General features: G+C 40.3%; 1 protein-coding gene across 4 annotated transcripts in view; it reads right to left on the bottom strand.

The window, feature by feature from the left end:
• The window catches only part of LOC136864070 (ataxin-7-like protein 1), a 521,582-nt gene that overhangs the window by 397,251 nt on the left and 98,300 nt on the right, over positions 1-26,031 (bottom strand). For all 4 annotated transcript variants that reach the window (XM_067140614.2, XM_067140616.2, XM_067140615.2 and 1 more), the window contains exon 3: positions 11,286-11,390. In XM_067140614.2, coding sequence (XP_066996715.2) covers positions 11,286-11,390 — 105 coding nt within the window. The remainder of the gene's footprint in view (positions 1-11,285; positions 11,391-26,031) is intronic.

Raw genomic sequence — 26,031 nt, 5'->3', positions numbered from 1 at the left:
CAAATTCACTCGTTTACCATTCGGGTCCCCGTGAAGTCCCTTCCTCCTCTCTGCTACCCTGCGTGAACTGGCTACCATGTTCAGATCAACTCCCCACAGCTGCGAAACTGCTTGACAAGAGTACGTTCATGGACGACTTCGCCGCCAGTTCCGAAGACAACGGGGCTATAACCTTGTACTACGAGATGATAGCACTGTTGCGGCAAATACGCCTACCAATGGCAAAGTGGGCTATGAACTCTGCGCCACTCAAAGATATATGGAAGGCAGAAGGGTAGGAAATCAAACAGGAAACTACAGTTCTGGGCGTCAGCTGGTACACCATTATCTGACTCGCTGCTCTTCGACCATCGCGATGTCACTGACAGGCTGCAGGACGAACCCGCTACCAAGAGACAGGTGCTTCACATTATATCCAGATTTTACGACCCTCTTGGCATCCCGTCTCCAGTATCCATCGTGAGGGAAAATACTTTTCCAAGACACGTGGTGTAGGGGCATAAAATGGGACAATATTCTTTCCTCAGACTTCGCAGCAAGATGGCAAATTTGGATTTCAAGTCTATTCCACTTGTCAGTCATAACGGTCCCTCGTTGGCAAGGGATGTCTAGTCGAACACAAGAGGCTTTCCAGGTTCATGTTTTCTGCGACGCATCCGAGAGGGCTTACGGAGCTATGTTGTACGTGAGAACACAACTCGACGACAATATTACGGTTCGTCTGGCATGCAGCAAAAACACCAGTAAAGAAAGTGACGCTGCCAAGACTGGAGTTACTGGCTGCCTTGATGGGCTCACACTTATTAAAATATTTCTGTAAGTCAACTGGATATGACATCATGAATGCAACGATGTGGAGCGACTCTATGGTAGCACTGGGTTGGATACGCAATGACCCCTATCGGTGGAAGACGTTTGTGTGTAACCGTGTCACGGAAATTCCACAACATCCGACTCCAGCTCAATGGCGACATTGTCCCACGGATAGTAATCCAGCAGATCTTGTGTCACGTAAAATGTCACCGCAAGAAACAGTCTTCCCTGATGTGGTGGCAGGGACCACCATGGCTCCTTGGCCTCCCAATGTACTCCCAGAGGATTCACTTCCAGAAATCCTAAAGACGCACCATCAGGTGCTAACGATGAGTACCTGGGAACCTCCCATCAACGCCTCAAAATACAGTTCTTACTGGAAGATGTTACACATGATGGCGTGGATTCTACGTTTCATCCATAATGCAAGGCACTCTGAGAAACTCACCGGCCATCTGATCGCACGCGAATTGGAAGCTGCAAGACTGTGTTGGATCGGAATGTCCCAGCAACAGAGCTTTACCGCCGAGTACAACGCCTTGAATAACAAAAGAGAACTCCCAGGAAGATCCAAAATTGGACGCTTCAATCCCTTCCTATTGGATGGCCTCAAATGACTAGGAGAACGCCTCCAATATGCAGAATTGACTCAACAGGAAAAACACCCTCTTCTTGTCAATGGTTTCCATCTATTTGTGAAACTGCTGATAAAACAGACCCATATACGCCTACGTCATTTGGGAGTTAGGATTGTGTTATCGGAGCTACGCAAGGAACTTTGGATTCTCAAGGCAAGACAGTCGATCAAGAAGGTCATTCACAGATGTTTACCATGCAATACTACCAAGAACGTCCGAGGATGTGAAATTGAAGCTCCTTTGCCAGCTGCTCGTGTGCAACTCGCGCAACCAATCGCCGTCACGGGTGTCGATTTCGCCGGCCCACTTTACATCAAGGTGGGGAGCCGGCCACAGAAATCTTACATCGTCCTCTTCACGTGCGCTATAACAAGAGCTCTGCACCTTGAACTAGCATCGGATATGAACACAGAGAATTTTCTAATGGTGTTTAGACAGTTCTGTGGTATAAGAGGAGTACCACATACTATCTTCTCTGACAATGCGAAGACGTTCCGGGCAGCTAATAAGGAACTGGACATTCTCACCCAACTGTTCACCAGTCCACTCACGAGCCAGCACTTCGCTCACCTTCAGGTCTCTTGGAAGTTCATTGCTCTGCGGGCGGCTTGGTGGGGAGGCTGGTGGGAAAGGATGGTCGGAACGACCAAACTGTGCCTGCGAAAAGTGTTGGGACGGTCACAGGTTTACGAAGAGACCTTACAACCTTATTGGTGGAAATAGAAGCCGCCCTAAACTCTCGACCTATTATTCAAGATGGCGCCAAGACACTGACACCAAGCCATTTTTTAAATAGTGAAAAATTGAAGACGTTGCCCACTGGTCCAGAGCCCAGTATCCTCAAAGACCTCAGAAGAGAAGTGAGACTCAGACAAAAGCTGCATGAGGACTTTCTGAAGAGATGGAAGAAGGAATATCTTCTCGAACTCAGTAACTACCATGAAGTCCAGAGCCAGAAAGGAAGATTGACTGAGTGCAGAGTAGGAGACGTCCTTCTTCAAGACGACATGAGACTAAGGCATATGTGGCAGAGAGCTTGCATCACAGAGAGAAGACCCGGACGAGACGGGAAGGTGCAGACACTCATCTTACGGACAGTTGACGGGACCACTATCTGCAGGCCCATACAACTGGTCATACCTCTCGAGATTGACCAGGGTGGGGAGGATGTTGAGGATTGTAAATAGACAGTGCCCCGCCATCTACCGGGGAGTTTAAGTACTATTCATGTATCAATATATCTGTATCGATTCCGACATTTCTGTATCGAGTGGAGAGGAGAAACAAACGTATTGAAGGTGTGTCGTGTTTTATTCCCTAACACCTTATGAACATCAATTGTTCCAGCATTTGCCTGCAAGTGAAAATTGGAAACCACAGAAAACCATTCTCAGGACAGCTGACAGTCTAGTTCGAACCCACTTGTCTCCTGAAAGCAGAGATTGGCTCCACAGCCATAGCATATTAATATGTGCAGTCACTCCGCTTGGTGTGACTGAAGTATGATGCTATATTTCTTACGATGTCATGAACATTGCACGTTTGCTCACTGCAACATGTGGTGAATGACACATGTACGTAATAACAACAAACGATCTGCGAGTACCATCTTTTAGCTTTGTCATTAGAGAACATATTTCTCCTACCATTACAGAGATGTCAGATGTCATGGTAATTATGTTACATCATCATCATCATCATCATCATCATCGCTGACCATCTCCAGTTAACCGGGTGTGGTGTACAAGCCCCCTCCATCTTTGTCTGTCCATGAACCACTGTTCGCTCATAATCTCCTCCCAATCCTGTCTTCTCTCCTCGACATCTTTCTTCACCAGATCTGTCCATTTACCTCTGGGTCTGCCCACTGGTCTTTTTCCTTTCACTTCTCTTTCACATTCTCTTCTTGCAGTCCTGCTTGCACTCATCCTTCTTACATGGCCAAACCACTTCAGTCTTGCTTTCTGAATCCTCTGTAGTAGGGAGTCTCCTATTCCCACCTCCTCTCAGACTTTTTCATTGCTGAATTTGTCCTTCCAGGTCTTCTGTATCGTGATGCATAGGAACTTCATTTCTGCAGCTTGGACTTTTGAGTGGTCTTGTCTTGTTAATGTGGTAGTTTCAAAGCTATATGCGAGGATGGATGTATAATATGATTTATATCTTCTTCTTCTTATTCTTCTTCTTCATGGGCTTTAAATATTAGTTCCTAATTAGCGTCAACCTCTATGATCTTTTGCTACCATGTTTTTCCTTCATTCCCTCCTGGATATACAGTACCTGCTCCCTTCACAAAGCTGCAGGTTGTTGTTATTGGGTCTTCTTGGATTCTCTCTCTCTCTCTCTCTCTCTCTCTCTCTCTCTCTCTCTTCACCTGGTAGTCTAGAGTGGAGAGTCTGATTCTACCCAGTGCCTAACATTCGAAAAGTATGTGTTCAGCTGATTCCTCTGCTTCATTGCATTTCCTACATATGTTGTCTCATTACTCCAATTCTATGTAGGTGTTTTTTCAGATGGCAGTGTCCTGTTAACAGTCCTACTACCCATCTTACATTTTTCTGCTGAGTTTCAACAGTTCTTTAGTATGCTTCTTGTTTGGTCCTTTTATCAGTTCCTTTGCAAGCCTGCATCCTGGAGTATTTTTCCAGTTTTCCATTTGTTTCTTTTGTACCCAGTTTCCTATGTAGTGTCGGGCTTGTCCATAGGAAATCCCACATACAGGTTCTGGGCCTACAAAATGTGTTTCTGCCCTATATGATTTATACACTGTGATCTTTGCTTTTTTTTTTTTTTTTTGCTATTTGCTTTACGTCGCACCGACACAGATATGTCTTACCATCTTCAGGGCTGCCGACAGTACTTGTTTATCCCACAGCAGTTGTCTTACTTGGTGATAAAATTGAGTTGCCTTGCTAATTCAACTGTCCATCTCATACTTTGCAAGGTTGTCTTTTGATACTATACTACCCAAGTACTTAAATGTTAGAACACCGAGCTCGATAGCTGCAGTCGCTTAAGTGTGGCCAGTATCCAGTATTCGGGAGATAGTGGGTTCGAATCCCACTGTTGGCAGCCCTGAAGATGGTTTTCCGTGGTTTCCCATTTTCACACCAGGCAAATGCTGGGGCTGTACCTTAATTAAGACCACGGCCGCTTCCTTCCCAGTCCTAACCCTTTCCTATCCCATCGTCGCCATAAGACCTATCTGTGTCAGTGCAACGTAAAGCCAATAGTTTGGTGTCATTTATTCTGATCTGTGGTTTGTCATCGCCCATATGTAACTTTTCATACCTCAAACTCTTAACTCCATTTCTGCAGCTGTATCTCCACATCATTTTCGGTTTCACTCCAGATCACCACGTCATCTGCAAAGATGAAAACTTGCAAGTTTTGCTGATCATTCCTTTTTAGAGCCTTTATTATGGCATCCATAACAGTGATCAATAAGAGGAGTGACAAAGCACTGTCTTGCTGCACTCCTCTCTTCGTTTCAAACCATTTAGACAACCCACAACCCACTTGCACACAACTTCTGGTTTTATCATACAGCATTTTCACTTTTGCAATAAGACTGTCATGCACTCCCAGCTCTTTTAGGCATTTCCAAATATGCTTCCTTGGTATACAATCATAAGCCCTTTCGATGTCTAGGAGTAATAGAAAAAGTGGTTTCCCCTTTTCCCCAGTGCTTTTCCATTAACATCCTGACAGCTAAGATAAGGTCTGTAGTTGTTCTTCCAGGCCTAAAACCATATTGTTCCTCTTCGAATAAAGGTTCTACAATTTCTCTTAATCTACTCTCTATGATTTTTTCCAGAAGTTTTAGACTATGAGAGTGGAGAGTATTTCCACGGTAGTTGATGCATTTCCGTCTACTCTCCTTCTTGAAAAGAGATATGATTATACGCTTCTTCCAGTCTTCTGGGATAGTGTTTTCCTGTCATCCTGTGTTAAGGAGTCTTTATAACCACTGGACTGCTGGAGTTCCTGCTGTAATTATGTTACATGCCACAATATTTTAACCTGTAAACAATCTAAAACTACAGTTGCAAAAATGTCTTCAGTACAGCTCAATGCATCAAACATTATAACTTCTTGCTTTCATCAACAAACACAGAAAATATATAATTTTGAAAAATACTACTAAGGCTGTTTCAACTTTGCCAACAACATTTTTAATCAAGCTATTACACTTTGTACAGTGTACTGTCACATGTTTTGCCATATCCGAATCTTTAAATACCTGTTTCATCACTTGTCCTAAATGATCTATTGTTATCAAAAGAGAATGTTCTGCCAACAGTTATTAATCCGATTTCGATCATTTTCGTATTCCAGCTGGTGTTTTGTTAAGGTTCCCTAACACATGACGGAGTGATGATTGTTTCATAAGCTGATGTGCTCGACTTCTGTGGCGTTTTCGATTCGTGTGATTTAGACGCTCACTTCTTCCTGCAAATAAATTGGCATCGCACATTTTGCAATGTAAACAATAGGGATCACTAGTTACAGACACTAACCAGCCTTCAAACTCCTTTTCTTGAAGCCACGCATCCCTTCATTTGTTTACGGGATTGTTTTTCATTTCCACACTTGTCTAATTCTCCACATCAGAGGTGCTCACGCTGGACATTCCGTCCCGCAGGCGCCCAGCACTGTAGGTGGGCTGGCAGGCGATGAGCGCAGCGTATGCTATCCAACCACAGTGATGTGGCTACGTCACAGGCCGTGAAGGATGGGCGAAATTCTCCCAGTCACTCACTCTCTATCACTGCTGCTATACCCGAGTTTGAAATGAAGGCAGAAAATAATGAAAGAAAGAGGGCAGAAATCCACATCTTTTTCAATTTACATTAAAAGAAAAAAGATATTCATTTTCATTGCAGTTTATGTATTCTGACTGGATACAATAAAGAGTTAGGCGTACAGCCTCAAATATTTCTATAATGTACGTAACGAGTTACAATTTTCACTATTACATTCTAAGAGGTGCTTCACGAACAGTTTTAATATAATACAGAATTAGGTGGATAAGCTGTTGCTTGTGGTTGTTTGGGTTTAAATCGTCTGATAAACTCACCAACAATCCAATCATGCTTACCAAGAATAAACATCAATGAGGTTATTTGAGGGCATCTACCTTGTAGATATATTTACGTTGTTGTACTTTAATCTTGGATAGTAAATATCCATGTCCTCACTCGTGATGAAAATCCCTCTCGCCATTTAGAGGACACCTGTTAAATTTTAAATAATATTTTCAGAAATCCAGTGAACAGGGAAAGTCACACAACACTAGAACACTGTGCAAAATAATTGTTGCATTATGTAATTATATTAATTTTTGCTTAATGAATAACAGGAGTTTTACATTTTTTTAAAAAATGGAAACTCATTCCCATCCAAGGAATTCTAAATCATAGCTTGTACGCGCTTAAACCCTGTACCTTTGTAGATGGTAACACAAACCTTATAATGTGTCAGTTTATATAAGAAAATAAAACTGACTGTTTATATCGAGCGCAGTATAAATCAAACCGGAATATCTTTAAAAGGTCAGGGTATTTTCGTTGTGATTATAGTGTTTTATTTTAAATAATGGCTCAGGCAGCAGCACGCCGGCCTCTCACCACTGGGTTCCGTGGTTCAAATCCCGGTCACTCCATGCGAGATTTGTGCTGGACAAAGCAGAGGCGGGACAGGTTTTTCTCCTGGTACTCCAGTTTTCCCTGTCATATTTCATTCCAGCAAGAATCTCCAATATCATTTCATTTCATCTGCCATTCATTAATCATTGCCCCAGAGGAGTGAGACAGGCTTTGGCAGAAGGCACAATTCCTATCCTCGCCGCTAGATGGGGGCTTCATTCATTCCATTCCTGACTCGGTTGAATGACTGGAAACAGGCTGTGGATTTTCATTTTCATTTCATTTTAAATGTATCCCAGTCAGCACTTCGGTGAGTAGTGGAGGAGAGCTTCGTAATCAAAATCGAACGTCAATGGTCCCTCGCTTTCCTGCAAAGTGTGTTCGCTCTCTCGCTTTACTGTGACATATGCTTGTTACGTAAGCTGCCCGCATTTACATCATGCCAGCCCAGCCACACTGGGCTAGCCTCAATGGGTGCCCATCTGAGCACCTCTGCTCTAAATATTTGCCTTCTTTTCTTTGGTGCAGAAGCCATATCATAATTACTGTTAACACTATACAAACTCAAGAGGAAAAGAAATAATCTCTCATTATGTAAAACAGATGCACTCAATCAATTGCACAAATAAACTAAGCTGACAACCGTTACAAATTTGAAACATTGTACGTCATTCATGAAATCTCATGGTTATGTATGTAATTTTACAATAAACTATATTTTTATGTAAATTGAACAACTTCAGCCAAAATAATTCAGTTTGTTTGGAATCAAAATTCTATCGCACTTGGAAAAATAAATATTAAAGGGGCATTTTATTGCGGCAACACTGACTCGTGGGTTAACACGAGATAGAGAACTCTAGTCGTGCACATGGATTATTGTTAGTACAGGTTTGGAGAGGGTGATGTCAAGCATGCTCTATGAAAATAAAGAGAGTATAGTGCACGAGCAAGATGCAACAGTTGCAGTGAACTTGTTGTTGCTTATATTGTGCTGTTTGTTAAATTATAAATTTCACATGTGTGCCTGTGTGCATCAATTGCAGGGATCCCTGTAACTGCATGGGTTTTTACACGCGAACCACTTCAGGGAAGAAGTCAAGTTATGGATTGTCTAATATTTCACGAGCTCAGCAGAAATTCCTTCTCCTATGACAACGCATTAGCGGGTTCTCTAACATTCATTGTTGTTGCAGACATTTAACCTATTTCATTAGAGCAAACTTGATTTCAGATTAGCAAGGCGATTCCCCTCCCACGCTTGGGCACGTGAGTCTTGCTGGGGAATTGTACACTTGGTATTTTGGTACCGGCAGTGAAGCATGCCAGACAATGGTGGGAGAGACTGTTCCTTTTTGGTGAGTCTTGGAAAAATTCTTCACCTTTAAGTGGTCTCTTGACTGTTGCTCTAGAGAAATCTTCCTTCTTTTTTTCTTTTTTACTTTAATGATGTAACCTTTGTGTAATATGTAATTTGTTCTGAGAGGCACTGGACCACAAATTATGTTAACTTAATTTTTAGCTAAGCTATGTTCAGTCCTTCCTTGTAATTGTTAACTGCATCGAACACCACACTTCCACTTTTATTTTCATAAACTTTTCTTATTAGTAATGGTCTCTTGTAATTTCTTGACTTAAGACTTCCACACATCACATTTATTTTATATTTTTTAATATTTTGTGTGTGTACTGTGGTAAGTATAGGTTTGGGAGGTGCTAGGTGAAGCATCTACTATGAAAACAAAGAGAAGAGAGTGCACGAGCATGATGCAGCTGCAGTTGCAATGAAATTATTGTTGCTTAAATGTTTGCCGTATTCTGCAACTGCCTTATGATTGGCAACACTGATTACAGAAAATTCCATAGGTTAATGAAGTGATATAAGATCAATGTTCTAATACATATGGTGTGTCCATATGAGTGAACATTAGTCATTGCTCAGTGCACACGATCATTCAAAAACACCTGAACGAAGAAATGAAAAGTCAGACAAGCTATCAATGCAGATCACTTATGGAATGCTGCAATGTTTGCAGCACACAATCATGAACAAGCTACAGTGCATTCTCACAGGGGGTAATTCTGTTGCAGAAAAATGCTAGGCTTCATAAAGCTAACGTGAGTGGAGAATCCAGTGAAGGTCAGGTGATTAACACTGCGGCACCCTTGTAATAGCCTAGGCATTTTGTTGTGTGATTTTCATGTGCTTGGTACATGAAAGAAGTGGATGAATGGTCACAGACTTGTTTTAGATGTGGATGTACAAGACGCTGTCAGAAAAATTCTCATTCAGCTATCAAGGGACTTTCATGAAAATGGAATTAGTAGACTTGTCGCAAAGTAGAAATATCTAAATGTTAGAGGTGGAAATTAGGAACAACTGTATAAATACAAGGGATGTTTTTTAAGGAAGAGCCGTTTTGTTGTAGACACTAGTAGTTCGTGCACGCGTCGCAATGTGCATGTGCGTCGTGTACCGGCATGCCTCAGGAACAATGGTGCTCAGTTGCAGCTCTGTTGCTAACCTGTACGGTTCTGTTCTATGCTTGCTCGAGATTATCGACTTGCTCGCCCTGTGCGAGGTTCGGTCAGTGATACAGTTTTTGTCGGCAAGGAACCTGTCTGCTGCAGACATTCACCGACAGATTTGCGAAGTGTACAGTACTAATGCTATGAGTGAAGGCAAAGTGGGTAAGTGGGTGCGAAACTTCAAAGATGGCCGTGACAACGTCCATGATGAGACCTGCTCCGGTCGCCCATCTCTGATCACAGACTATTTGGTGCCTTAGTTGTAGCAAAGATTTGTGATGACAGACACTTCACAATAACAGCCCTCTCAAACACCTTTCCTGATGTGTCTAGGTCAGTGCTTTACAAAATTGTTTCTGAAAACCTAAACTTTAGGAAACTGTGCTCCTGTTGGGTCCCTAAACTCCTAATGGAGAACCACAAAAACAAAAGATTTGAGTGTTTGATGTTTTTGTCTAGTTATGCTGAAGAAGGTGACAACGTGCTTGAGTCAGATTGTAACGGGATGCGAAACACGGGTTCTCACACCCGAATTGAAGGAACAGAGTATGGAATGGAGCCTGTAAAAGTTAAGGCCAAACAGACTGTCCCAGCACATGATCATGGCGCCCGTGTTTTGGGACAGGCATGGTATTTTGTTGGTCGACTTCATGCAATGAGGAACCACTATCAATGTGGAAGCCTACTCCCAAACGTTAAGAAAGCTACGCAGAGAGATCCAAAATAAAAGATACGGCAAACTGACAAAGGGAATTGTCCTTCTCCATGACAATGCAAGTCCTCACACTGCAGCTCAGACCCGAGGTTTATTTGGCACTTTTGGCTGGGGAGTTTTAGACCACCCACCCTACAGCCCTGACCTTGCGCAGAGTGATTACCATCTGTTCCGCCACCTCCAACATCACCTCAGCGGCAACCACTGCAACGATGAAGACAAAGTGAAAATGGCCATGAACTCTTGGTCATCGGAGCAAGCGGCAAGTTTCTATGAAGAGGATATTCGAAACTTAGTTGTAAGGTATGATAAGTGTTTAAACAAACTTGGTGGTTATGTTGAAAAGTAGAGTGAAGTATGTAGAATCTGCAAATAAATGTGGTGTTTGAAAATAGCCTTTCGTTGTATAGTTATTTTCAAACGGCCCTTACTTAAAAAACACACCTCGTACATGTTCGCATCTTCCCGAGATATGTACTTTCTTTATAAACAACGGTTTGGCTCATTTTTACTTACAATGTTCTTAAATATGTTCTTACAATAAAATGGAAATCACACAAACGAAAGAATTAAAAGTGTTAACGTAGCATCTCCTGAAAGCATGCTCACTGCTGCAAACCTCTAACCGCACGGCCAACTTGACAGGTACTCACTATCAATTATAAATTTACTCCGATTAGATCAGTACCTTTTCAATGCAGACATGTTTGCCTTTTCAATGTGCCAAACATTTTCCTTTGTTCGTATCTATGAAGTTCAACATTTTGTGCTTGAGATAGTTTGTTTTCTATTTCAGTTATAGATCAAATTTTCATGAATCAAAAAGAAATACATACATACAGATTATACTTTTTCACACCATTCAATGTAACACTGCATTTGTGTAAACAAACTTAACTCATTACATTTAGAAAAGGAAAAGCAGACAAATCATAAACTCACCATAGTGTCGTGATAAGCCCTGGGGCTTTACAACTTTCTGGCACTGTTCGCACACAACAGTGTAAAACGGGTCCCACTCCGGACAAAACCCATACAGCCCCATATCTGAAAAGAAAGACATTCATATAAAGGGAAAATAACAACTTGTTCACATGGATAAGAACAATCATGGAAAAACTGAAGAAAGGTTGAATTATAATCAAGTAATACAGCAACTTATAAAAGACATCTAATAGGTAAACATTTACACATCACCTTCCAAGTACATGAATTTACATGGTCATACATAGGATAACATGGATTTTGTAACAGTTATTGGCTACATCAAAGCTGATCATGAAATGCACAACTATTTGGATAATCTTCAGAAAGATGAACAAAAACAGCTAATTTGTAGAAATCTCAACAACCTAATACCCTATGTATAGATAATGATGTCTGAATCGAGGCAGTGGAAATGCAAATGGACATGGAGGAAGAGGGGATATGAATTATTTTCCCCTTAACTGCTAACGGTCTTATTTTATGCAATGATCTTCGTCTGTAGGAAGGTCCATACTGACATTCTGTGAGTCAGAGCGTGGAATGTTAGAAGTTTGAATCGTTGTGGTAGGTTAGAGAATCTTAAAAGAGAGATGGATAGACTAAAGTTAGATGTAGTTGGTATAAGTGAAGTACGTTGGCAGGAAGAACAGGATTTTTGGTCAGGCGACTACCGAATTATCAACACAAAATCAAACAGGGGTAATGCAGGAGTTGGTTTAATAATGAATAAGAAAATAGGACAGCAGGTAAGCTACTACGACCAGCATAGTGAAAGAATTATTGTCGTCAAGATAGACACCAAACCAATGCCTACCACAATAGTGCAGGTCTATATGCCTACTAGTACAGCGGATGATGAGGAAATCGAAAGAATATATGAAGAGATAGAAGATTTAATACAACATGTAAAAGGTGACGAGTATCTAATTGTGATGGGAAACTGGAATGCAGTGGTAGGCCAAGAAAGAGAAGGTAATACAGTAGGATAATTTAGATTGGGACAAAGGAACGAAAGAGGAAGTCGGCTGGTTGAATTCTGCACTGATCATAATTTAGTCCTTGCCAATATTTGGTTCAAACACCAAAAACGATGGCTGTATACGTGGACGAGACCTGGAGACACTGGAAGGTACCAAATAGACTTCATTATGATTAGGCAGACATTCAGAAAACAGGTGTTAGATTGCAAACCCTTCCCAGGAGCAGACGTGGACTCGGACCACAACTTGTTGGTCATGAAATGCCATCTGAAGCTGAAGAAATTGAAGAAAGGAAAGAATGCAAAAAGATGGGATCTAGACAGGTTGAAAGAAAAGAGTGTGATGGATCGTTTCAAGGAACATGTTGCACAAGGACTAAATGAAAAGGCTGAAGGAAACACAAAAGAGGAAGAGTGGATAGTAATAAAAAATGAAGTAGGGCTGCTGAAGAAATGTTAGGAAGGAAGAAAGATCAACTAAGAATCAGTGGAAAACTCAGGAGATACTAGACCTGATTGATGAACGACGAAAATACAAGAATGCAAGAAATGAAGAGGGCAGAAAGGAATACAGGCGATTAAAGAATCAAGTGGATAGAAAGTGCAAGGTAGCTAAGGAAGAATGGCTGAAGGAGAAGTGCAAGGATGTCGAAGGTTGTATGGTCCAGGGAGGGGTAGATGCTGCATACAGTAAAATCAAGGAAACCTTTGGAGAAAGGAAATCTAGGTGTATGAATATTAAGAGCTCAGATGGAAAGCCACTTCTAGGGAAAGAAGACAAATCAGAAAGATGGCAGGAACATGCCCAACAGTTGTATCAAGGTAAAGTTGTAGATAATTTGGTTCTGGAACAGGAAGAGGCTGTTGATGCTGATGAAATGGGAGACCCAATTTTGAGTCCAGAGTTTGACAGAGCCGTGAGTGACCTAAATAGGAACAAGGCACCTGGAATTGATGACATTCCCTCTGAATTACTGACTGCCTTAGGAGAAAGCAGCATGGCAAGGTTATTCCATTTAGTGTGCAAGATGTACGAGACAGGAGAAGTCCCATCCGATTTTCGGCAGAATGTTGTTATACCTATTCCCAAGAAAGCCGGTGCTGACAGGTGTGAAAACTACCGCACCATTAGTTTAGTATCTCATGCTTGCAAAATATTAACACGTATTATTTACAGAAGAATGGAAAAACAAGTTGAAGCTGAGTTGGGAGAAGATCAATTTGGCTTCAGAAGAAATGTGGGAACAAGTGAAGCAATCCTGACTTTATGTCTGATCTTAGAGGATCGAAACAAGAAGGACAAGCCCATGTACATGGCATTCGTAGATCTAGAAAAAGCATTCGATAATGTTCATTGGACCAAGCTATTTAAGATTCTGAAGGCGATTGGGATCAGATACCGAGAACGAAGAATTATCTACAATCTGTATAAAAATCAGTCTGCAGTGAAGAATCGACGGCTTTGAAAAAGAAGCAGCAATCTAGAAAGGAGTGAGGCAAGGCTGCAGATTGTCCCCCCTCCTTTTCAATGTTTACATAGAACAGGCAGTAAAGGAAAGAGGAATTTGGAAAGGGAATCACAATCCAACGAGAGGAAATCAAAACCTTGAGATTTACCGATGATGTTATTTTATCTGAGACTGCAGAAGATCTCGAGAAGCTGCTGAATGGTATGGACGAAGTCTTGGGTAAGGAGTACAAGATGAAAATAAATAAGTCCAAAACAAAAGTAATGGAGTGCAGTCGAACAAAGGCAGGTGATGCAGGAAATATTAGATTAGGAAATGAAGTCTTAAAGGAACTAGATGAATATTGTTACTTGGATAGTAAAATAACTAACAATGGCAGAAGTAAGGACATAAGATGCAGACTACCACAAGCAAGGAAGCGCTTTCTTAAGAAAAGAAATTTGCTCACTTCAAACATTGATATAGGAATTAGAAATATGTTTTTTTTTTTCTTTTCTTCTTTACAAGTTGCTTTACGTCGCACCAACACAGATAGGTCTTATGGCGACGATGGGACAGGAGGGGGCTAGGAGTGGAAAGGAAGTGGCCATGGCCTTAATTAAGGTACAGCCCCAGCATTTGCCTGGTGTGAAAATGGGAAACCACGGAAAACCATTTTCAGGGCTGCCGACAGTAGGGTTCGAACCCACTATCTACCGAATACTGAATACTGGCCGCACTTAAGCGACTGCAGCTATCGAGCTTGGTAAAAATGTTTTTGAAGACTTTTGTGTGGAGCGTGGCATTGTATGGATGTGAAACATGGACGATAACTAGCTCAGAAAGAAAGAGAATAGAAGCTTTTGAAATGTGGTGTTACAGAAGAATGCTGAAGGTGAGATGGATAGATTGAATCAGGAATGAAGAGATACTGAATCGAATTGGTGAGAGGAGATCGATTTGGCTAAATTTGACGAGAAGAAGAGATAGAATTATAGGACACATCTTAAGACACCCAGGACTTGTTCAGTTGGTTTTTGAAGGAAGTGTGGGTGGTAAGAACGGTAGGGGTAGACCAAGATATATGACAAGCAGATTAGAGCAGTTGTAGGATGCAATAGTTATGTAGAAATGAAAAGGTTAGCACAGGATAGGGTGGCATGGAGGGCTGCATCAAACCAGTCTATAGACTGATGACTCAAACAACAACAGGCAAGGTCCTGAACATTACGGAAGGGCAGGTCACGAGACAAAGGATTTCAGTTGCTGTAAAAGAATGGTAACCATCTCAAATATATCATAGCCATCTTTGTATTCAGATGGTTAGGATTACCCAATCCGCTGACGATCCCTGGCCTGTTCCGGTAACTAGGACCATGTGGTGTAAGAAGAAACTTTAATACAAAGACTTTCAATGAAGAATGCTAAAATGCCTTGGGCCCTTGACAGTGGATTGTATCCATTTGATAGACCAGGGACTTATTGGTATCAACTTGGCAAAAGCTTGCAGCACATCATTCATATTTATGGCAGGAGAGAATAGAATTTTGTAAGTCAGCAACTAGGATGTGACTGAATTAGTTAAGACTTAATGATACCCCTATAACAGGAAATTAAGATAGGGAGATCGGATAACATCTTTATAATACCTTTCAACAATAGCACTTATTATCCCCTTCAAAGTAAGCCACTAACAAATTTAAAAGTTACATCGCAATAAGTCAAGAGGGCCAGACAATACTGCTAGGGAGGTACTCAAAACATGGGAGTACAACTATTGTATGTCAATGAAAATTGAGTATAAAGAGCAAGTGTTCAACGTAAGTCACTGCATGTATAGTTACTCAAAACAAGAATGAGAGGTTTTAATTATTAAAATATAATTCTCCTCCCATGTTGATACAAACCCTGTTGGTACCCAGAACATACATATCTGTAGGTTCAGAAGTTCCTGAGAAAAGTGTGCCTGCGAGGAACTTATACAATACCCCAAACACTCATTCCCCTTTTGAGCAAATGCACAATGAAACTCTTATACCAGACATCACTGCATTTGTTCCATCCTGGTCAAGAACTTGAAAGATTCAGGCATCGTTGATCAGGAAAAAGAGTCATGGCATCTCCAATGCTGGAAGCTTTTGTTGAATAGATATCATCGCCTTCGACGAAGAAGCAAAAAGCAGATATATCATTGATACAACAATCAGATTTGATACTGATGTGGCACAGTTAGTAGAAGTTGACGAAGAGAAAAAAAAGAGTAGATATCACCTGTGTATGCCCCACTATCTTATTACATATCACCTCATGAACCTTGAAATTGTGAGACTTACAGTCTGAACCAGAGACAGAACTACATCTTCCTTTGTCTATTTCCGGAACAGACTCAGAATCGGCAAAGGTGTCACCCATGCTGTTATCCGCCTCCCACAAGGCCAACCCCTCATCCACGTCGTGGGAGGTGGGCAACGGCATGAAGTAGGGAATTGCCTGTAGGGGTGATGTACAGTGGGGACTGTGTGTGCTCCATGACCGCTACGGTAGCTGTGAAGGCCCTACAGGAACCCTGAAAAGTGACGGCTAAAGGGGCTCTGGTGAAGACCTCAACGGCAGCAACGGCAGAGGAGGAGTCCTTTGGTGCGGCAAAGCTGGCGGAGGAGGCAGTCCTCCTCCTCGGGGATAAACAAAGAAGAAAGCACTCTCTTGTGGTAAAGAGGGATCTTTTAAGGCCAAGGGAGATAACCCCTACAGAAAAATCCTGCGGTCTAGCACAGACAGGAAGCAGCCCTTCCACTGGACTTAGGGTGCTGAGGGCTAATAACTCTCACACCTGAATTAAACTCATTACAGAAACCAGACGAAATTTATGCCGGCCGGATTTTATGGAACAAGCTGGAGAAATTTTGTCAAGGCCCTATGTTCCACCTGGAATTAAAGGAAATAAGTCATGTAAGTCAATGCTGTCATCCTCATAGCACTGAAGGGATCCATCAGGATACCGAGACACCATTTACATTCATCCTGATGTTAACACACTCAAATTGCCACAAATTACAAAATTCTGCAATATTTAAATTCTACTTCATGTGTTCACAACTGCTGTAGGCTATGCATTAAACTGTATGAACAGACTGATGCAAAATCTTAGAACTATAGAGTTTCTAAATGTAATCGAGATGAAGAGAATGTTCCCAAACAACAGAAGTTCGCATGTGTTTAATTTATTACCGAAACTTGGTCGCACCCTTAAAAACCAGAGAGGTTTAGAGACAGACAAACTTTACATACATCCCCTTCTTTTTTGATATTTGCAGCACTGAGACATGCATTAATGAATTTATTGTTTTGATGAGCTATAATCAGTTTTCAACTATACATTTTTAAAATTTTATTTTTGAGGAGAGAGTTCTTTCTTCTATATATAATAGTTCGAAAGACAAATATTCTTATCAAAAAGAATTTACACTAACAGCAATGTACAGAACTAACTTAATTTCAAACTTCTGCGAAGGGCTCATATGAAGTGAGGGCATATGACACATTTGATGGTGATTCATGCATCGCATCAGGTCATTAAGTCATGAACATACCCCCTTGGTGTTACCAGACAGGAGTAGGCCATGTCCAAGCACTAAAAGCCATGTGTTAAATTAAACTAAAAACTTTAAAATGTTAAAATCAATGAAAATTGGTGAAAAGAAAAGCTTCAGTTTCACATGGAATTCAAACATCAGAAAAACAACTTTTCATTCCAGAAATCGCACAAGCACTGGCTAGATTTGAACCTCAATCAAAAGCCTGTGGCAATGCTACTCGGCTACGATATGTCCCACACATCCACAAGAAATTAGTGATAATTAGTGCTGTACCAATAGTTTCTAACTGTGCAATGCATCATCGTCTAAACCCAGTTTTAAGGAGCAGATGGCATCTACGAGTATATACAGCTATCACTGTCATTTCCGTAGCTGGAATATCTTCCAAATCTCATCCCCATGCTTGCCTGAATTCTCAAGTTACTCTTGGTACTAGGGATTGGAATAATTTATGCATCTGATATCTAATGAATACTTGCATATCTTATCTAAGATGATTTCCAAAGTAAGGATGCTTAAATTCTACAAGGAAAAATTGACTTTTTTAAGCTTGGATGCAGTTCTTGTCTTGTAGACTACTTTCAATCTGAGAGGCAGTGGGATGCAAGAATTTGTCCTATAGAATGGTTTTTTAATGTGCAAATAAATCTACTACTTAGCCTCTCACATTTAAGCACCCTTTCCCACTGGACTGTATGGATTCAGTCCCTCAAACATGGGTACAGGATACTATCACCTATGAAATCAAATCACTAAACCAGTTGTAATTACAGTGAAATATACGTTAGACAATCACTGGTGGTACAACAAGAAAATGATGATAAAGAGGTCTTTTCGAGACGTGGTCTCTCCAGAGAGGGAGACATTTATACAGTACTACATAAATAGGAGTGAGACAAGGCTTCACTTTGTCCTACCTCCTTTTCAATGTTTTTACAGAACAGGCAATCAAGGAAATCAAAGAGGAATTTGGAAAAAGAATCGCAAACAATTCAGGGAGAGCAAATCAAAACTCTGAAATTTGTTGATGATATTCTTATTATCTGTGTCTGCAAAAGATCTAGAGGAAATGATGAACAGCATGGACACTGTCTTAGTGAAGAAGTACATGGTAAATATAAATTAACCTTAAACAAAAATAATGAAATGCAGTCAAACTCAGGTAATACAGGAAATATTAGATTAGGAAATTAAGTCTTAAAGGACGTAGATGGATATTGTTACTTTAGTAGAAAATCTAATGATGGCAGAAGTAATCAGGTCATAAAATACAGACTAGTACAGGTAAAGAAGGCCTTACTTAAGAAAATAAGTTTGCTCACTTCAGGCATTGATATACAAATTAGAAGTATGTTTTTGAAGACTAATCTGGAACATGAAATTATATGGAAGTGAAATATGGACAATAACTAGCTCTGAAAGAAAGTGAATACAAGCCTTTGAAATGTAGTTTTACAGAAAAATAAGGAAAGTGAGATGGAGAGACTGGATTACAGATGGAATCATAGTGAATTGAGCTGGTGAGAGGAGAAAGATTTGGTGAAATCGGATCTGACGCATCCTGAGAGTCAGAGACACACAGGACTAGTTTGGCTAGTTTCTGAGCGAAGTGTAGGGTGTAAGAATGGAGGGGGTGAGACCTGGGCATTAACATGACTAATAGATCAAAAATGATGTTGGATGTAGTAGTTACTGTATGTAGAAATCAAAAGGTTAGCTCAAGAAAGGGTGGTATGGAGTGCTGCATGACACTTGTCTCTGATCTGATGAACCAAAGAACAAAAACAACAATTTTTCTATTTATGTTAGGAAAGTGACAAGCAGTACTAAGGGTAATTTTATTTACCTTATCATTAAAACACGTTCTAGAAGCTAGAAGGGCACCATTTTATTACCAAAATTTGCATTTTTATACATTTGAAAAGAACAAATTGAATGACACATTTTGCATTATCAGAGGTGCTGTAGTTATATCATAACTCTGTGTAAGCAGCGGAATTGGATATAGATGAATAAAAGCTCATGCAATTCCCTTTCAAATGAGTAGGGATTATTTTCATCTATCAGTAAATGCTAACCAAATGTATACCAACCGGCTATGTTACTCGTGAATAAGCAGTGTTGGTTTGCACTGTTGAATTCGAATAAATGACTGAATAATTAAATGAGCACTTCAATAAGGGCTCAGTAGCCACATCAACAGGCAAACTTCGCCAATGGAGACCTGTGTTGTTCACAGAAGAGTCCAGATTTCCCCCTGACACAGCGTGATGGACATCAATGTGAATGGAGATGCCGTAGTGAGCAGTACATGCCAAATGTCCAGGAAGGCGACCGATTCGGACAAGGTTCTGTGATGTGTGGGGTGGGCTCAGTATTGATGGCCACGCGGATCTTGTCGTTGTCCGTGGTATTCTTACCGCTGCGGAGAACATCGAAGATACTGCTACAGCATGTGTTGGTTGCTGCATACGGTGTTAGCCCTGAATTCGTACTCTTGCACAACAATGCCAGGGCTTATGTAGCACGCATCACCAGAGCTGCCTTGCGATAACTGGACATTGAAGAGATGGAATGGCCAGCAGTGAGTCCCGACCTTAATCCCATCGAGCATGTATGGGATAGGTTTGGCAGAAGTGTTCTGTTCCACCACTGACTCTCCAGGACCTCGAACAGGCTCACATTGAAGAATGGGACCTGATACCGCAACGTGACCTCTGTCGACTTATACGGAGCACGTCACGTAGGTGCCAAGCTATGATAAATGCTCGTAGAGGACATACACCATAATGAAGCTCTCCAACTGTGATAAAAATCCACCCTGGAGGACTGTTATCAGTTTGTTTTTGCCCCTATTTGAACATTTCCGTTTGTGTTCTTAAGATGAACGCGAATCCATCAGTGTTCTTTTGTATACTTCAACGGTAAGGAATAAAGGTTTAGTTGGTACTATACCTAGGTGTAAGGTATTGTTTTGTGGAGCATGGCATTCGTTCACAATGAAGTTCCCCTAATTTTTTGAACTGTGTATCTTTACATCGGTCTGTTTTCAGACCAACTTTGCTTTACGGGAGCGAAAGCTGGCTGGACTCATGATATCTTGTAACTTAGAAGTAACAGACATGGAAGTAGCGAGAATGATTGCTGGTACAAACAGGTGGGAACAATGACAGAAGGGTACTCGGAATGAGGAGATAAAGGCTAAGTTAGGAATGAACTTGATGGATGAAGCTGTATGCATAAACCAGCTTCGGTAGTGGGATCACGTGAAATGAATGGAGGAGGATAGGTTACCTAGGAGAACAATGGACTCTGTTATGGAGGGTAAGACATGACATAGAATCAAAGAAATCTAATGTTGCCAATTTAGTTTATCTGACACACAGAAAAACTAAAGTTTTACCTTTCCCCACGAAATATCAGAACAGCTTTCACTACCACCTAAATCATTCTGAAAGGAACTGTGTACCAGTTTGTTAGAAATTTTTCTTGAATACTCTTGCACTACGAGAAAGATCTCTAGCAAACTGGTTTGCAACATCTGCACAAGGAATGCACGAGTGTCAATTGAGGAAAATAAAACCTGCAAGAAGTCAGCACCTCATAAGAAATATTATTCTCTTTTTGAAACATTTTCTGGAATCTCTCAATAAACTGTGAATGCACTATTGCCGGAAGGAAACAAAGAAAGAATACCTGGAATAACAATTTTCTTTCTTTCTTTCTTTCTTTCTTCTGTCTGATCTGTACAACACCTACCTTCAGAAGTGTACAGACGAAAATAAACCACCGTTGTCAAGGAACATTTTAATTTCTGCATTCAATTCAAAGAATGTAGTGTCATTTCACCCTCAGAAGGATGCATATGAAACGTGCTGTTCATATGAAGCTGGAAATATTGGGGAGTTAATATGGAGAAAGTACTGTGGAAGAAAGGCCTGAGCAAGACATGCAAAATCTAGACGAAGACCTTGCCTTTGAGGGTAAATATCTTCTTACTATGGACCTCCAAGCTGTTTGAATGCTAGCGCACCGTTTTACGAAATAAGACTCGCCATGCATAATTTCACTGTTTACAATCTAGTCACTAAATAGGTTGCATGTCATTGCTTTGGTGAAACTCAAGGGGACCTGTCAGCTTCAACCTTCGCTAGTTTCATTGTAGACTACTTCAAATGCCATCTAAATGAGACTGATGGTCCCACACAAACATAGAGTAATGGGAAGACTTATCTACCTTCTGATATGTTGTAAAGCCACAGAGGAGACTCAAACAGCCATTTGCTTATGACGTCAAGGATGTAAGAAACACCTCCTCCAAGAATTACTCTGAAGCCAGACAAATGTATTATACCTGTATTCTTCCTAGAAATCATATAAGTGATTCAATAGTAACAGATCTGTGAGTTTTGTATTATGATTCTGATGGTACTATCAAATATGCCACAGACTTTGATTCGGAATTGCAGAATCTTCCCACAAGACCAAAAGGAACCCTGGGTGATGTAGAACATGAATTGCATAGAGAGAGAGATTAAAGATTAGAAAGAAAAATTATAATCATCTCCAGCACATGAAGCAAGTACTTCCCAGTGCAAGCTGACAGTTCTGCGGAAACATTCCTTTCGTAAGATTCACTTCATAAGGAATGGAGTTTCTCTTTCGTGTTTTTTACAATTCATGTTTTAATAGCTAAACAATATTTCCCTTTCTGTACACTTGTAAATGTCTTTCCTTCAATGAAATATAAAAGTTTCTTCATTAGACCCTTGTTATTACATATGCAAATATATACAGTAACACCAATACAAATGGTCCGTTATTGGAAATTATAAATTTTCCAGCTAACTCATTCCCGGTTGCCAGTGTTATGATGTTTGGAACATCACAACATGGATTAAATTATTGAACTGTATAATTAATTGATATGATGTATACATTTTATCACAGGTAGGTCATTTTTAAATTATTATGTATATATATAGGGTTTTAATCATATATTTCGCATTTCATTTCTTTGTATCGCGGCTATAACGTATTTTGAACGAACAAATTATTGTGTAAAGTATTTCAACATCATTCGTATTAATAGCTTGCAGTAAATTTTCCAATAGCCATAGTGAGGTGACCGGAGACAGCAGGCTAATTTCAGCCTATTACCAGGAAATGTACATCATCAAGCTTATGAGAGACTGTACCCCTTCCATAATCTGAGGAGACAGTTACAACATTATTAACGCCTACTTTTCAAAGTTCGGTACCTGACGCTTCGTTTCCGCGGGAGAGTTCAACCTATGTGAATGGACGTAATGAAGCAACATGATGGATTCACAGCAATAAATAGGAGAAGGGATAAGACCCCAAATCTTACTGGACCATGTGATATGGTTGATGGTGGGAGATTTTGAAGGCTATATACTCGACGACAAGAGCTGGAGAGGAGACTCACATTCACATTCTCACTCACACTCGTACTCTTGGAAGACTCTTACGACAATTCTACGTCTGCACATCGAAGAAGATCATAACTTAGTTCACTTCGCATCTGAGTAGTATACTACTCAAAAGTTACTCTCATTGGGACCTGTTATCTCAGTGACAAGAGGTAAAGTCAATGGGAGACCGGTTTTGACTAGTATAGGGCAGGAGAGCTTTTGTTATGAATTTAGTTACGCTACTGTTCCATAATACGGAAGAATACAAGTGTATTCTCTCCATGAACATAACCCATGGTGGTTTTGCTTTTAAAATTAGGACTCATTATGAATTTATGTAAGGAGTACAGTAGGAAGTGTTAAAGGCAGGAGAGGCATAATACAGCTATGCACAAAGCAGAAGTAGGACTGGAATCCACAAGAGATGATGCCGCCTGTACGAGAGATCCATCAATCATCAGCTTCTACATAACAGAGACTACAAATGGTGAGCTAATGGCATAAATTCCTACAAGTCTTCGCGCAACAGTTGATTTTCTTACAGTTTATTTCATTCAATTTTTCTTTTCTTTTTGTAAGTTCAGATTTCGTTTAAACGCCGTTACGTCACGTTTTTCATCCTAATAAATAGCTGTTTTAATTTATATTTTCTGAAATTATTATTAATGATCCTTATATTCCAAGTTAGTGTACTTAATGGTTTGTGTGCCGTCACCCCACCCCTGGGAGTTTTTTGAGTCTCATTACGTATTATTATTATTATTATTATTATTATTATTATTATTAATTACCAACTATCGTTTTCAAGCCATAAACTTGAAGGCTGGCACCCATGGGATATTGTTTATGGAGAAACAATGATAAATTACTTATTTATATTAACATTAAGGTGACCCGACACGTCACAATTTTGTCAAACATCTGTGAGCAGAGTGGGTACGTCACAGTGTTTCACCCCAGTGTGCTAAGTTGAGTCCAACAACGGACAATTTATATTTGTATTATAAATTTACTCATTTGGGATCAATATTTCAGGTTCCCTATGGGAATGGACATCTGTATCATAAGCAAATATCTCGTATCTGCAAAAATGAAATGAGGCAACACCTTGTATCTACACTGATTTTAATTTAAGAAATTTGCCATTTTACCAGAGGTGTAAATTGGAACCTGCATTTTAATGTCTCTGAACAGAATATGAAAGATACTGGTATACAAACCAAACAATAAGGAACAGAATAGTTATTTGCTTCTCCTGTAAAATGAGGATTTTATAGACATGAGGTATTGCAGTGACACTGTCGATAAGTTATTCACACTCTTAACCCATTGAGCCCTGTATATTTGTTGGATTGAAACTGCATTGGAGCTGGTATTATTTTGGAGGAAATATAGTGTCGCTTTATATCATGAGAAATTTCTTTCTTACGAGACTATTAAAGATTTAAATATACATGAAAATAAACAGCTTTCATACCACAAACTGCAGAACAAGGAATACATTAAAAAGATTTTATTTTTTAGCATTACGGGTCCGTACTAAGTCCGCCTGCTTAACTGTAATACAGTATTCTCCTTGCACTTCCTCTTCGATTTCCGCATCTATTCTCCAGGAGCATTGCCCACACTATTACTAATATTACTACTAATTTCACTGAAAAAAATTACATTCCTGATCACCATAACTTTCTAAAAGGGGTTATATATTGGTTGGTAAATTTCAGTTCTTTACTGGCAGCCCATCTTGTTTACAAGTGAATCTCAAAGTCTAGAGATAGCCCACTTCAAACTAATATTACCGAGCACACTATCGATATATATTAGCGAAGAGCACATAACACTGCAAAGAAAGAGTCTCTACATAAATCACAAATGCAACTCACTCTACCATCTCTTGAGGAAAAGTTGAATTACGTAGTAGAGTGAGACGACGGAACAGTTCTGTGGTCCAGCATTTGGTCCACCAAGACGAAGCATGGAACAGTTCCATGGCTCGGGCCCAATGAGTTAAAACAGGACAAAAATATGTAACAATTTATTATATTTTTCAGAATCTGCTATTTCCCTTAATAGGGGAGGAAATCATATTTTTTTAAATTCAAGAACTCATTACAAGTTTGCTGGAAATTATACTTGGTCGTCATAACAGCCTTTAGAGCTCTTGCTTTTAAACAAGATTTTTCTGTTGCCCGAATTCTCTTTACTTGGAAAACAGCCTTTGCGCATATGCATTTTTACCTGGAAGGAAAAGGATGTACTAACTGATTGATGAAAGATGACGGTTCCTGATATTATCGTCCTTAAGGTGAACAATAATCTCTGTCAGCCGTTTATCTACATCTACATAATCTTCTAAGCTATTCTGCAGATTTTTCTTTCCAGTGTTACATACCATGTTACGCATGAAAAATCATTGAATAATTCAGTATCCTTATCCATACCAAAAAATCCCTTGCCCAGCTATGATTTCTACTCTTTTCAACCTCAGACCACATAGGAACATGCTTCAATGCAGCCCACTGGAAAATTTCTAAGTCCTTGAAGCAGATGTAAATATTTCAACATAGTTTGTGATGGGAGACTGGAATGCAGTGGTAGGCCAAGGAAGAGAAAGTAATGCCATAAGAGTATTCGGACTGGGAAGAAGGAATGAAAGAGGAAATCAGCTAGTTTAATTCCTCACGGATCATAATTAAGTCCTTGCTAATACTTGGTTCAAACACCACAAATGATGGCTGTATGCGTGGGTGAGACCTGGAGACACAGGAAGGTCTCAAATAGACTTCATTATGATTAGGCAGATTCAGAAACCAGGTATTGGATTGCAAGACATTCTCAAGAGCAGACACTGACTCTGACCACAACCTGGTGACAATGAAATGTCTTTACAATTTGTTTTATGTTGCACCGACACAGATAGGTCTTATGGCGACGATAGGATAGGCTTAGGAGTGGGAAGGAAGCAGCCGTGGCATTAAGGTACAGCCCAAGCATTTGCCTGGTGTGAAAATGGGAAACCACGGAAAACCATCTTCAGGGCTGCCAACAGTGGGGCTCAAACCCACTATCTCCCGGATGCAAGGGAAAGAAGTAGATTATAAGGTTCAGGAACAAATGAAATGTCATTTCTAGTTAAACAAATTGAAAAAAAGAAGGAATGCAAGAAAATGGGATACAGATGAGTAGAAGGGAAAGTGTGGGAGGGATTGTTTCAAGGTACATGTTGCACAAGGTCACAAGGAC

Source organism: Anabrus simplex, chromosome 2, assembly GCF_040414725.1.
Source record: "Anabrus simplex isolate iqAnaSimp1 chromosome 2, ASM4041472v1, whole genome shotgun sequence".
In the NCBI taxonomy this organism is placed as follows: domain Eukaryota; kingdom Metazoa; phylum Arthropoda; class Insecta; order Orthoptera; family Tettigoniidae; genus Anabrus; species Anabrus simplex.
Note: the sequence above shows the minus strand (reverse complement) of the source record. Positions and strands in the feature narration are given on the sequence as shown.